Source organism: Heterodontus francisci, chromosome 13 (genome assembly GCF_036365525.1).
Source record: "Heterodontus francisci isolate sHetFra1 chromosome 13, sHetFra1.hap1, whole genome shotgun sequence".
Lineage (NCBI taxonomy): Eukaryota > Metazoa > Chordata > Chondrichthyes > Heterodontiformes > Heterodontidae > Heterodontus > Heterodontus francisci.
The window spans coordinates 12175711-12190964 of record NC_090383.1 but is presented as its reverse complement, the minus strand read 5'-3'; the positions used below and the strand labels follow the sequence as shown (position 1 = coordinate 12190964).

General features: G+C 39.4%; 1 protein-coding gene across 2 annotated transcripts in view; it reads right to left on the bottom strand.

Moving 5' to 3' along the window:
* Positions 1-2109: 2109 nt before the first annotated feature.
* fermt1 (FERM domain containing kindlin 1) overlaps positions 2110-15254 on the bottom strand; it is an 86058-nt gene continuing 72913 nt past the window's right edge. For both annotated transcript variants that reach the window (XM_068045736.1, XM_068045734.1), the window contains exons 12-15: positions 10240-10461; positions 6721-6845; positions 4136-4277; positions 2110-2636 (exon numbers count right to left, since the gene is read on the bottom strand). In XM_068045736.1, the coding sequence (XP_067901837.1) occupies positions 2463-2636; positions 4136-4277; positions 6721-6845; positions 10240-10461 (663 nt within the window). In that variant the 3' untranslated portion in view covers positions 2110-2462. The remainder of the gene's footprint in view (positions 2637-4135; positions 4278-6720; positions 6846-10239; positions 10462-15254) is intronic.

The following is a 15254-nucleotide window of genomic DNA, read 5'->3' as shown; positions in this document are numbered from 1 at the left end:
GATGTGAGCAGGCAATAGATGAGCACCTCAAACTGGTAAATCAGCCGTTGTATGATTAGGGCGTGAAGGAATATGAAAATTGCTCCAACAAATATAGGTGTGCACTCCCCTGCTTTATCAATGGGACAACACAGCACTTGGCTGAGAATTGTGTGAGGTTTTTGCCCCTTCCTGTTTTTAATTATATTTCTTGCCTGTCTTTCAGACTGGAGTTCTGAAGCAAGGCCTTGTCTGAAATGTTGGTTTCTGTCCACAGATTATAGAATGATGCAACACAGGTTGAGGTAGTTTGGCCCATTGTGCTTCTTTGAAAGAGCCATTCAATTAGTCCCATTCCCCTACCTTTTCCCCACGATGCTGGTTAACATGCTGTTTTTCCAGCATTTGTACCATTTTTTATTTGTGAGTTACTTGTTAAATACAATGTTCTTTGAAATAGTATATTGATTTAAAAATTCTCATTTTCAAATCCCTCCCTATCTCTAATCTCCTCCAGCCCCACAACCCTCCAAGATAGCTGTGCTCCTCTAATTCTGGCCTCTTGTGCATCCTGATTTGCAATGCTGCACCATTGATGGCCCCGCACCTGCAGTTGCCTAGGTCCCAAGCTCTAGAGTACCCTTCCTACACCTCTCCATTTCGCTTTCCTCCTTTAAGGCACTCCTTAAAACCTACCTCATTGATCAAGCTTTTGGTCATTTGATTTAATATCTCCTTTTGTAGCTCACTGTCATACTTTGTTTTATAAAGCGCTTTGGTGTGTCTTATTATGTTAAATATAAATATAAGTTGTTGTAGTATATAACCCTTGTTTAAATATAATGCTGAAGAATGCTTGTGGGAGATGTATGGAGTGTTGATTTATAAAGATTTCAGCATCTTCCCAAAAATGGATAGTGAAAATTGCTGGTATTAAATCGGCAATAGTCAAAAGAAACATGGAAATAAATATTGAGCCCTGCAATTCTGGAGGACAATGAGTCTTGTGCCACATTCTATGTCTCCTCTCCCCACATATGCCTCTAGGCGGACAAAGTTCTCTCAGGTTTCTGCTGATCTAATCCTTAGCTTTTAGATCCATGAGATTGCCTTGGATAATTTGTGTTTTTATAATTCGGTTTAAAAAGGGTAAAAGCTGTCATTAATAATTTCATTTTTTTATGTTTACACAAAACTTCTTTTTCTCCCCACCCCATCAGCAGACCCCGTCACTGCACTACAGTACATTCTTTGGCCTAAGATGGTGGCCAGACAATTTGATCTTTCCATTCAAACACCTTATAGTTTTGTGTGAAAATAGCACATAGGAAATGTCCCTAATATTTGAATATTTTTCTCCCTCAGCAAATTATGGGGAATTTTGCTGCCAGCTTCAGATAACTTAACAGAGATCACAAACTTTCTGTGTTAAGAATTTTGGCGTACAGCCTACTTCCTGCCATTGCATGTGGGATACCTAGAAACTGGTCTAGGCTTTCTGCTTTCTCTCCTATTCTCCTATAGATTTTATGGCAGATCAGAGTCAGATGGCAGACACATTGGGGCACACTATGTCAGCCTGTATGTGATTAGTAAATCTCTGGTGTCATTCACTCTTCAGACACAGACCGCCTGTTTGAGACCCTGGCATTCAGCGACTGTCACAGGGGGTCTGGGGTAAAAATTGAAAAGGTGCTTGTGCAAGCACTGTGGCTTTGCTCAAGCCCATCTATGAAATGAATAACGTTCCTCAGCAGACAGCTCTTTGTCCACCTCTTTCTCTCGCCGAGGAGCAGAAAGTCTCTAGTCCAGAGCTGGTACGACTCTGGTAGAATCCAGTGAGCCCAATTTCTATGTTTAAATGACCCCAAAAAATATAGCCTGGGTCGGCAGGGTATTTCACAGGTTGAAGCCCTATTCTGCCTTAAATCGAGGGTGGTGCAGGGGTTGCAAAAAGTGTATTTAATTCTAAAACCCGGTGTTTTATTAGCTGATATTTTGCATTTACGAAACGTGATCAATGCGAACGTAGGTGCACAAGTGGTTTCTGTTTGGTCATTTATTTTTTCAACCTTTCAGTGGATCTTTCCATGCAAAAAGTACATTTTAAGGTTAAGATACAATGATTAATTAGTGACTTATCCTGCTAGAGACAAAGACTGCATAGAGCACAATAATTCTATGACAATCACTTTTAAAAGGTTTAATTTACCCAAGCAACACTGAATCTCTAGTATACTGCATATAGTGTTGCTGTTAATGGTTGGAAATCTCCAAACAACTGGAAAATGTATATATAAAAATTACAATATAATGCATGAGTAGAATTTAGTTATTCCTATAGGTAGCTGTTGCATTGTAACTATGTTACACTTGCATGTTGTAAATAATTCATTTATAGTTTTTGTAATTTTTGGCCTTCACCTAGCAGTAACTGTATTTTACATAATGCTGTACCACAGTTCAGATTCTCTGTTTTTACATTAATCTTGACCACCAGTAAGTTTGTGGAACAATTCTTCATCCAGGGTCTCATTTTGGTCCTTGGAACGTGTTGACAGAAATATATAGCCACCAATGTATTCGTGGACAATCTTGCAGTCTGCATTGAGACATGTAAGTGCTATGGCCACATTTTGATCAAATTCAATTTCAACCTGCAATTAAAAGGCGACAGGTTATTCACTGCTTTGAGATCATGTAGCGATTTCCTTTAAAGTGCATCTTTTTAAATATAAATAGGTTACTTTCCAGTAGATGGCACTGTCTCCTAGAATTAATAATTTTGCAATAACTTTAATCACCCAGCCGTCATGTCAGTGTGGGTGTTCCTAGGCTCTAAAAACACTTGGAGATCTAATCCTTCACAGGTTGACATTAAAATAGCATAAGCTCAAGATTACTCAAAATTTCCATTTAGATATTTTGCGCTTTTAGTAAAATTAGAATCACAGACTGATACAGCACAGAAAGAGGGACATTTGGTCCAGCATGCCCATGACAGCTCTTTGAAAGAACCACTCAATTAATCCCTTTCCCCTGCCCTTTACCCCCCTGCAATTTTTTCCCATCCCCAGTATCTATCCAATTGCTTTTTGAAAATTATTATTGAATCTGCTTCCACCACCCTAAACAGGCAGTACACTCCAAATTATAACTCAATCAAAACCCTTCATGATTTTTGAACACCTCTGATAAGCCTTCCCTTAACCTTCTCTTTAAGGAAAGCAATCCCAGCTTCTCTAGTCTCTCCATACACTCGGATCACTTTTGTAAATCTTCTCTGCACTCTCTTCCTAAAGTGTGGTGCCCAGAATTGGATCAGTACTCCAGCTGGGGTCTAACTAGTGATTTTATAAAGGGTTAGCATAACTTCTTTGCTTTTGTGTTCTATGGCTTTGTTTATAAAGCCAAGGATCTTGTAAGATTTCTTAAACAATTCAAACATGTTTTATCAGACAGAGCCAATGGTACTTCAAAATTATCCACATTTTTTGTAGATTTGTACAAATATCTGCAGTGGTTAAAAGTTTCAAATTTTGCTCCTTAATATTTGTAACTTTGAAGTGTAATTTAGCCCCACCCATCATCCTGTGGCAAGCATTACATTTATAAAAGAGTTAAATCAAAATGATGGCCACCCTGTAGATGTGTAGAGGTCGTAACTTGTGTGATGCAGTCACTTCTGATAGTATACTTCCTGGGTTCCAAGCACTTCATTACTTGTTTTACTTAGACAAATATTGGTAAAATTGTAATTTTGTGAAGAGGGAACTATAGGGTCTATAAAGAAAAATAAACTTTTTAAATACATCTGTGTAAAAGATGGCTTAAGAATTACTAAGAGAAACTATATGAAAAATGATCTGTAATCTTCCATTATTGCATTCAGTAAAATGTTTTAAAAATTACATTTAAGTTTTTGTTTAATCTACGCAGGAAGATTTCTGATTCTTAAAAATAAAGATGCTTTGTATGGACTGAAGATGAAAAAGAGGAGTTTCTGTTAACCAATAGTTCTTGTACACTTTCTAGTGCATGGTTATGGAATGCTATTAGCAAAGGACTGGTAGTCTCTTGGTGGGTTTGTGCTATGGCAAATAATGTGCCCTGTTATTTTTGAGATTGTCAGATGATAAGATTACTTGTAACTCACCTGTCTGATTTCCCAGTTGACATTCCACTGTTTTATGTTGCTGTATCTCCATGTTATGATAGGATCTCTCGTTGCCATATCTATTCTTATTAATCGGTTGTAGGAAACGCCCAACAGTTCATCCTTCTTGTTTCCTCTGAATCTGTAGAAATGGGCAATTTTGTGAAGTAGTTAGGTTTAAATAAGTACCAAATTTTCTTTGCTTTCAAAATAAATGTTCTCATTATATTACTTAATCGCTGTTAAGGGTGTAATCAAAGATCGTACGGCATTTTTCTTTATAGGTAATAAGCTCTGAATATTTTGGTTTGAAGTATAACTTTGTTATTTGTGGACCAAGCCTCCTTACTGGAGTCTTCCAAGTATGCATTATGATAGTACCCTGGAAGATCTTCAAAATTTAATGAGCCCAAAATGTGCAGATTTAGATAGGGATTATTGTTTGTGTATGGAAACTATTGCGTGGAATCCTACTGATTAACATCAGTTTTGCATGAGCTGAAATTTCCTTTGGCACAACATTGGAAAATCTGAAGCAACCCTTGGCAGTCTTGGCCAGCACCTGCCTGCTGCTGGTTTCAACTTCACCGATTTGCCTAGCAGGCTGAAGTAGGTGATGTGCATCCTCCACGTTCATTTCCTACTTGCAAATGTAGGTTGCAAGTCAAGTGTTGTATTCTGAATTATCTGATTATCTGTATAGTAAAGTACCATGCAAATAAATGTGATTATTAGTTTTAGCCAAACGATATGGTCTTCGAGCATGAGAACAGAAAGTGCCAGAAATACACAGCAGGTCTGGCAGCATCTGTGTAGACAGTGTCTGATCTTAAAGCATGGTGTTTTTTACCAGCTTTTTTTTATTCAGAGGACAGGAATGCTTAGTGGGGAGCCTGCATAGCATCTGGTACAAAATGACAGTATAAGGATAATTGAGTATTGCTGAAAACAGAGACATTTTGTTGAAGCTTTTCGTCTTGCACTCATCAGGACAAAATGTCTGTTTTCAGCAATACTCAAGTTCTATACTACCAAACAACTAAAAGGATAATTGTTAATTCTTTGTATTGTTATTTCTATTCATTCCGTGCATAATGGTGCACATTTCTGATCATATTAGTCCTAAGCATGGCTCTGTAAACTGTGATTGCTGTGATTATAAATAAGGATTTGGGAGAGAGAGCTCAAAGTCTTAACAAGGTGATTACAGAGTCTTTCTGGATGAATTAGAAATGATGGGCTGAATAATTTTCCTCATCTATGCCTATCTCGTGACCTTGTCAAAATCCACTGGCGCCAGCATATTGATATAAGGTCATTTGTCCTAATTTTCAAAGCTTCACATTGTTCCATCTCACTTTATCTGAGCAATCTTCTCCTATGCTTCCCAGGCATCACTTTCAACTCTAGCTTGCTGCTTGTCCCCAGATCCTCCCACTACATCATCCAAGATGGTTCTTTGTCACTATGCCCCTGTCCTTTCTCAAGCAGGCTCTCAAGTCACTTTGACTTGCTGCTTTGCTCCCTTCCTTCAATTACTTCTTAAAACTCTCTCCAACGTGAATCTGGTCTCTCTAATTAACCTGTCTAACCTCCAGCAGAGCCTCCTCTTTTTCCATGCTTCAGTGCCTCATTATATGGCGTGTACGGCACAAGTTAGTGCCTACAGTTCTCCCAACAGTGGGCATCTGGTCTCATTTGCTATAGAGGCAATGAGTAGAAGTCAGATGCTCTTCACCATAAAGGGAGAATTACTCTGGCACTATAATGGGTCTTTTACAGGTCAGTAATTACACCAGGCTGGCAACAAGTTATGTGCCTCTGTATTGATGGAAGATTATCACCCTGCCCACAAACTACTCAAACAGGAAAAGGGATAAAACTTACTAAATATTGCAACATGTGGAAAACTGCATTGAGGTAAATTGTCTCCAGTATGCTGCAGATTTTAGCAAATGTGTTTAAATACATCTCTAACTGTAATTAAAAATAAAAATTTGCTTAGCTGGATGAAACATAGGTGATTTTGTTTTTTTTAAATCATTTAAATTTTAAACTTAAATTGAACAATTACTATGAAGAAAGCAGAGAAACTACACTTGATTCAATATTTTTCCTACATGGAAGTAATTTAATGTGAATATTTCAATTAAACATTGTTTCATATATTTTTTTTACAGTATACAAATGTATTCTCTGCCTCAAAATTAGCTGCGATTAAGCACCTATTTTTGTACAAATATACAAACTTTTATTTAAAAAGGAACAGTATATAATGTTTCCCATCTTAACATATAAAGTTCAGTGAATCATTGGGAAGGGCCTGAATAATCCAGACTGATTAGTCAGCAGTTCTGTTGGTGGTATTGTTACTTATTTCTAGAAATACAATTTAATATAATTTTACATATTTTTTCAGTATTTATTTCCACTGGGTTAAGGGATAAACGTCAGAGGTATGAGTATATAAAAATAATAAAGCCTGCCTTTATGTCTCATTTATGTTTACATGTTCTGACATGAATGCAATGGGTTTGCTTTGGCATGGCATATTGACAATGTTCCTGCAGTCTCATGTCACCTACCTGACTATAAAATAAGACACTCCAAACTCTGGCAGAGACTGCCACGCCTGGATGAACCGCATCTTGGCTTCTACCAGTGTCATCTGTGCGACATTTTGATGTGCTTCTAGGATGCGTGTTGTCAACTGTAAACCAAATGTTCAAGAAAGGATTTATTATAGTACAACTGTTGTTACATAAACACAATGACTTCATTGTGCCTAAAGGTGGCTTTTTGATAAATCATATGTGTGTGAGCATACAACATACACTCACTCCCCTTGTGTGTAGAGAGTACAGAGTGGTTTGAACATTTTCTCTGAGGAAGAATGAACAGATTGAAGAGCAAGTCAACACTTTGTCACTTGTAACAATTCCTACACATCCACAGTGATTTAATAACTTACTCTGCTATTGTCAAGAATTTGATCTTAAATCAATAAAGAATAGGACTTAAAATTAATTAATGTAAAAGGACTAAAATAATTATGTACAAAACAAAGCATTTTTCATCTGCTCAGAGTTGTTACCTTGTATTGTTCCATTGCCAACTTAACTTTGCTCCTGTTTATATATGCAGTAATACAAGATGGACAACAGAGACAGATACAATATTGAGTTCACCCACTTCCTTCAATGATGTGTACTGTTACAAATTCGTGTCAGGCTACAGAGATGCTGATACTTATTCCAAGTGGCTGGACCTATGTTACACCTAAAGCCTCTCTGTGTTGTTCCTCTGTAATTTTTAAAATTAAGCATTCATCCAGAGTGAATTAACTGTCATTTTTCTTGCATTTTTTAGTGAGCTGCATTGGCAAACAGGTTGCCTGTCTGCACTGTTGATCAGGAAATGGTAGTTGGCACAGAAGAACCTCAAAAGGTGGAAGAATTATCCAATATATATTATACAAGTGAAAATCCTATGGCTAAGTCACAGATATGCGCTCTCTTCCTTTCCTTTTGTCATTCTCTTTTATTTAATGATTTTTTTCTCTCTCTCTCCCCTTACTATTTAGCCTTCTGTCTCCTTTTGTCTATGGAAGGTGCCAATGATGGTTAGCGATACAGGTGGTGGTGAAACTTGCGGGATGTGACAAGTGGTGTTCCCCAACGATCTGGTCTGGGGCCTCAACTTTTCACCATATTTATTAATGACTTAGATGAAGGAATAGTGTGTTGGATATCCAAGTTTGCAGATGACCCTAAGTTAGGCAGGACAGTAAGTACTGTAAATGGCAGTAGAAAATTGCAAAGGGACATAGACAGATTAAATGAGTTGGCAAAACATGGCAAATGGAGTTCAGTGTGGGCAAGTGTGACGTAATCCACTTTGGACCTAAGAAAAGTAGATCGGAGTATTTTTGAAATGGTGAGAAACTAAGAACTGTAGAGGAACAAAGAGATTTGGGAGTAAACAAGTATATAAATCATTAAAAGCTAGTGGACAGGTACAAGAAGCAACAACATGGCTAATGGAATGTTGGCCTTTATCTCAAAGGGGCTGGAATACAAGAGGGAGGAAGTTACATTCCAATTGTGTGGAGCCTTAGTCATAGCCTACCTAGAGTACTGGGATCAGGTTTGGGTACCACACCTTAAGGATATATTGGCCTTGAAGAGGGTGCAGAATATATTCACTAGAATGATACTGCGGGTTAAATTATGAGGGTAGGTTGCAAAAACTTGGCTTGTATTCATTCGGGTATAAAAGATTGGGAGGTAGTGGGGGAAAATGACCTAATTAAGTTGCTTAGAATGTTAAAAGGATTTCACAACTTTTCAATATCTACTCTTTCATCAGGTGGGGGAATTAAGAAAAAGGGAATATAATCTTAAAATTAGAACTAGGCTATTCAGGAGCAAAATCAGGAAGCGCTTATTCCACACAAAGAATAGTAGAAATATGGAACTCACTCCCTCAAAAGCTATTGATACTTTTGATACAATTGGAGCTTTCAGGACCAAGATAAATTTTTGTTAGGTAAGGATAGTGAAGGATATGGAATTGTGTTACAGATCAGCCAAGGTCTAACTGAATGACGTACACCTATTCCTAGAAAGCATAAACAGTTTTTTGACAGAATTTTGAAAGCAAAAACTTCTATATGATATACTAGCTGATGTCTTGCAAATAGGATAAATACGGTACAAAAAATGAACAGTTATATTAAGGAGAAAACTATTGAGTGAGGAATGATGGAGCAGCAATTTATTTTTGGCACACTTACTATAGCTGCATTTTTAATGTATGTTTATACTGAAGTGATTGTCTGATTCTCAGTATAAACAATAATCCTGGAAGGACTGTAACATCATTCAAGTTGAGGATTCTGAAATTAAATCTTTAATTAATTTTAGTTTGGTAAAACTAAGAGGAGCAGGATTACTCTGAAATGTTACATCATTTAAAGGAAAACCTGCATGTATATTATTAATATTGACTAATAGATTGGCTGAGCACCAAAGCATGGAGTGCTGGCAGCACTAAAAGAAACCTTTGGAGCAGTGAGTCTTATAAGTACGTGTTCATTTCGACTACAAATAGACAATATAAATGTGATTTAAAAATTGTCTTCATCTCTAGGTAAGCTCCATTGATTCAGTGGTAATGATGAGAAATAAACATAATTGCCTACACCAGCTCATGTCAGTTAACCAGCCATACAAGAAATACATTCAAAGAAGGATAGTTTAATTCTTGTGGATTGATTGTTTTAATTATTGTACTTCAAGCACCTTGCTCCTGTTTTATTGCTTCAGTATATTATTCAGCCTGTAAATAAATTTAATTATTAGCCTGACAGCATGGCATTTTCCATTTTTTGAAGGAATAATAAAATGTGGATATTCCACATAAGGCTCATGACACATTCAAGGGATTACTTAATCTTTTGCACTCTACCTCATTTACAGCATGTATAAAGGTGAAGATTTCAGTTTATAGGAGTCTGCTTATGGAAACCAGCTTTCTACTGTAAGCACAAGGCAAAAATGGTTACGATAAAGCCCAAGCAAGTTGGTTTTTGACGAGCGATGTATTCTGTAAAGAAGTTTTGAGGTAAAATTACTATTCGAAGCACCTGCTCGAAGCTCTGCTGGTCACTAGAATAGGTCTGCACTACAGCACATCTTTATTTTGTTGCATTACGAACTTCTGTTGTGAGATGTTCATCTTTGCACACTTTGTAGCATATTGTTTCAAAATAGCATTAGCTGAGGACTGGGTGTCCCACCTGCACTTTGGCTGAAGGACAGGTGCTTGGCACATGGAACAATAAACTTAAATAGAGAAAAGAAAAATTAAAATTCAGAGTGTTAGGAATATGCTTTGCAGAAATAATAGATTAAATAAAACATGGAGTATTTCATAGAGTACATTCAGATTTGTATGTTAGATATTAAAGAAAAATTACTTTGGCATTTTATACATTATGGACCAAAGTACTATAATTTTATCCTGAGTAATTTGGAATGCCAGGAGAAGTTTTCAGTGTATTATATAACTGTATTAGTAAGAGACTAGCTAGCTTTCAGTACCTGTTTAGTTTTGAACTTTTTCAAGTATCTTGGTGACACCAATGATTCTGGGTTCATGTCCATGGCATTTGGGTCATGCATCACCTGAGGCGCAGAATTTACATTTTTCATCTTTAGGAAAGACTGAATGTTGTACACCTCGGTGGGGTATGAACTGTCAGCCATCGTCTTGCCCTTTGAAGCCAGTCTGCAGGCAGCCATCCATTTAGCATATTGTGTTTCCTGCAGTCAACCATAAACCCTTGGTGTTAATATAAATCATTCAGAATACCAAAAAATAGAAAGCGCAATTAGTTTTGGGGAATGTAAAACTTAGTTGGCAAATCTAAAACAGCAGGCAATAAACAGAAAAAACCTTTTCGCTCATCTGTTTGATCTTAATGTTTAGGGCCAGATCAGGATCTCAGGCTTTTCTTCTTTCCCTTCTGACTGTCAAAATTGTATGTCTGTACTCCCTGATAAATCTAGAACCTGCCCCAGTGGCTTTTACAATGAAAGAAAAATACTGCAGATGCTGGAAATCTGAAATAGAAACAGAAAGTGCTGGAATTACTCAGCAGGTCAGACAGCATCTGTGGAGAGAGAAACAGAGTTAATGTTTCAGGTCTGTGATCTTTCATCAGAACTGATGAAAGCCAGTTGTGACGGAAAGTCACAGACCTGAAGCGTTAACTCTGTTTCTGTCTCCACAGTTGCTGCCTGACCTGCTGTGCTGAGTAACTCCAGCACTTTGTTTTTATTTGGCTTTTACAATGCTTTACTAAGTCTTCAATTGGATTCAAGGCAGTAATCTGTTCCATACTTGGTGGATTGTAATATGGAGTAAAACCACAACAAAATGTTAGTGATATTGTTGACTTTAAGGAATTTTTAAAATAAATACCTAATTGACAGTTAATTAATAGGAGGTGCTTAATTTATGGATGACAATATCTAACAATTGTTTCCAAAGCTGCCTAAATTTAGGGATGCGTTAAGTGAGCCCCTTATATATATCAAATTTATACCTCATTAGAGACGGGGATTGTTCCCATGAACTAGTGGGAGGCTAATGTACCCTTATTTGTAAAGGGCCCACAATTTGGAAATAGGAAATTATAGGCCCATTCGTTTAACTTCCGTTATTGTAAGTTGTTAGGACCATTTGAGATATGACCATCTTGCTAGAGTAGATGGTATTAGATATTCCCAACATGATTTCTGAAAAAAAAGTTATGTTTCAGCACTACTACTAGGATGTAAAGCAAGGATGATACAATTTAAAACTAAAAGAACAATACTGTTCTTGTACAAGACTTTAATTAGGGCTCACTTGGAATACTGCATTCAATTTGGTCCCTTCATATAGGCCTGGACAACTTATGTCAGCCAAGAGCGACGTCTCAATTCATTCCATCTTCGCTGCCTCCGGAAAATACTTGGCATCAGGTGGCAGGATCGTATCTCCAACACAGAAGTCCTCGAGGCGGCCAACATCCCCAGCTTATACACACTACTGAGTCAGCGGCGCTTGAGATGGCTTGGCCATGTGAGCCGCATGGAAGATGGCAGGATCCCCAAAGACACATTGTACAGCGAGCTCGCCACTGGTATCAGACCCATCGGCCATCCATGTCTCCGCTTTAAAGACGTCTGCAAACGCGACATGAAATCCTGTGACATTGATCACAAGTCGTGGGAGTCAGTTGCCAGCGTTCGCCAGAGCTGGCGGGCAGCCATAAAGGTGGGGCTAAAGTGTGGCGAGTCGAAGAGACTTAGCAGTTGGCAGGAAAAAAGACAGAGGCGCAAGGGAAGAGCCAACTGTGTAACAGCCCCAACAATCAAATTTTTCTGCAGCACCTGTGGAAGAGCCTGTCACTCTAGAATTGGCCTTTATAGCCACTCCAGGCGCTGCTCCACACACCACTGACCACCTCCAGGCACTTACCCATTGTCTCTCGAGATAAGGAGGCCAAAGAAAGAAAGATAGGTGAGGTGATAGAGGGCCTGGAAAAGGTTACAGGGAGGGTCACTAGAATGAACCATAGTTTAAAAGCCCTTGGCTATCACAGTTATCAAAGTATAGGCTTTGGGGAGATTTAACTGACGTATTTAAAATGATGAAGTAATGAGACTGTGTCTGAGCAGATTATTTCAACTAGGGAAAAGGTGTCATATAAGCTATGCAAGTGTAGAACTAAATTAGATGTTGGGAGGTTTCTTGTTATGCAGAGGGTTGTGGACACTTGGAACAATTTACCAACTTGCCTTGAGTATATGGATTTAAAAAAAAATTCATTCTCAGGTTGTAGGTGTTGCTGGCAGTTACTGCCCATCCTTAGTTGTCTGGGAGAAAGTGGTGGTGGGTCTCCTTGAACAGTTGTTGCAGTTTGTTTGGTGAAGGTTATCCCAAAATGGCGTTAGGTTGGGAGTGCTGGGATTGCTGGGATTTTGACCTGGTGGTAATAATGGAGTGATGATGTATGTCCAAGTGAGGATGATGTGCGACTTGGATGTTCTCATGCACTCGTTGCCTTTCTCCTTCTAGATTGTAGAGGTTAAAGATTTGGAAGGTGTTGCCAAAGAAGCCTTGACAGTTTGTTGCAGTCCTTCCTGTAAATAATACAGACTGCAGCCACGGTATGCCAATTGGCAGAGGGAGTGGATGTTTAAGCGAGTGGGTGGGTGTCAATCAAGTGGACTGTTTTTCCTGGATAGCCACTGAAAAATTTCCAAAAGGAGCTGGATGTATTCCTTACTGTGGCTAATATCTCTGCATACAAAAGGGAGGTGGGGCATTGTGTATGTACCTCGTTGATGCTGCAAACTTTAGCAACCTGTTTTGCTTGCCTTCAGGAATTACCCAAATTTTTCTTCCTCCCCCTGAATTGGCCTAGAATTTTTATGTTAATCTATTTAATTCATCTCTCACAGGAGATTACACAACTGTAGGTGGAATGGACCATGAGGACTCACGATGCTAAGTTGCATCATGACTGTTTGGGATAAGCTTGATGGATCAGGTGGTCTTTTCCTGTCAGCCGTTTTGTATGTTCACAAAAATGGGAAAAGGAGGCAAAAGCATCAGTTACAACTAGGGACATGGAAACATTCATTCCCAGCCAGTTTGTTATAAATTGCCTTTGAATAGCTACCCAATTCTTCTTCTTAAGCAGTCCCTTGGGATCAAGGATGACTTTACTTCCACTCTGGTTCGATGGGTTCTGAGATGGCCGCCAAGTCCAATGTGTGATCGGCAGACTCTGCCACATGAGGCAAGTGCTGCTTGAAGGGTGAGGTAGTAGAGGAGTTTGGAGGTTTGTGCGCTCCCTCCGACGCTTTGACTTCGCCTCGCATGTTCCCGACAAAGTCCCTTCCCGAAAGAGCTTTCTCCATCTAGAACGGTCACAAGCCAGGGACTCCCACGAGTCAATGGGGATGTTTGATCTCTTCAGGGATGCTCTGAGGACATCTCCAAAGTGTTTCCACAGTCCTCTTGGGAGTCTCCTGCCGCGACCAAGTTCTGAGTAGAACAGCTGTTTCGGGAGTCTTGTCAGGCATGTGAACGACATGTCCGGCCCAGTGGAGCTAGTTTTGGGTGATTAACACCTTGATGCTGGGCAGGTTGGCTTGGGAGAGGACGCTGCTGTTGGATCACCTTTCTTGTCACCATATTTGGAGGATCTTGTGGCGGCACCTTGGGTGATACTTCTCCAGTGCTTTGAGGTGCCTGTTGTAGGTTGTCAAAGTTTGTAAAATGCAAGGATCACTACTGACCAGTCAACCATGATCTTAGTCTCGCGTTTGAAATCTTGATCCTTAAATACTCTCTTCCTCAGAGTCGACAGAGGATGGTGACAAACTTCTAAGGGCAGCCAAATTTGAATAGGACGCTCCATAAACCTTTGCAGAATCAAAGGCTTTTTGTGAGATCAAAAAATACCTTGTACAGTGGTTGGCGTTGTTCCCTGCATTTTACTTGGTTTTGCCACAGTGAAGATCATGTCTGTGGTGCTTCTCGATAGGTGAAAACTGCACTGCTACTCCGGAAGGAGCTCTTTAGTCACTGGGAGGAAGCAACTGAGGAGGATCCTTGCATTACTTTCCCTGTGGCAGACAGCAGGGAACTATACTTGCCACAATCGGTCTTGTCTCCCTTCTTGAATACAGTCATGATCACAGCGTCTCTGAAGTCCCCTGGCAGGCATTCCTCATCTCAGATGAGGATATGAGGTTGTGCAGTTGTGCCAGGAGTGTATCTCTGCCATGTTTAAGGATTTCAGCAGGGATTCCATCTGCTCCATCTGTCTTTGAGCTGTTGAATGGCTTTTTTTGACCTCACTCTGGACTGGGGTAGCACTGAGACTGAGTCGGATGGGGTGTTGAGGGATGGAATTAAGGACGTTCAAATTGAAGACAGAGTCTCCGTTGAGGAGTTCTTCAAAATGTTCCCTCCTGTTTGCACTGACTGCCTCCCTGTCCTGGATGAGTTCTCCTCCATGCTTGGTTCTCAGCAGGTTGGGCCCTTGAGTGCTTGGGCCATAGATTGCCTTGACAGTGCTGAAGAAACCACGCATGTTGTTAGTGGCTGCAAGTTGCTAGATCTCTTGCGCTCTTTCTACCCATGACTTGTTTTTTTAGTGTCCTGGGTTTTGTGCTGCACTGCTGCCTTCAGGAGCCTGTAGGATTGCTGCTTTACTTTGGATGTGTTGTGAGGTTTCCAGTCTGTGAAGGCCAATTTGAATTTACATAGGCCACCCTGACATAAGCCCCTCAGAGAAAGAATTAATTAACTTGCATATAGCTCCTCCCCCAACTTCAACTTTTTTGTATTTTCTTGTTATTTTTAATCCTTACTATTTGAACATCAATGAGGTAATGTAGTAGAGTTTGAATGCCTCATTATATGGTGTGCAGGGCACAAGTTAGTGTCAACAGTTCTCCCAACAGTGGGCATCTGGTCTCATTTGCGAGAGGGAGGCAATGAGTAGAAGTCATTTACAGATCAGTAATTATGACAGGCTGGTAACATGCTC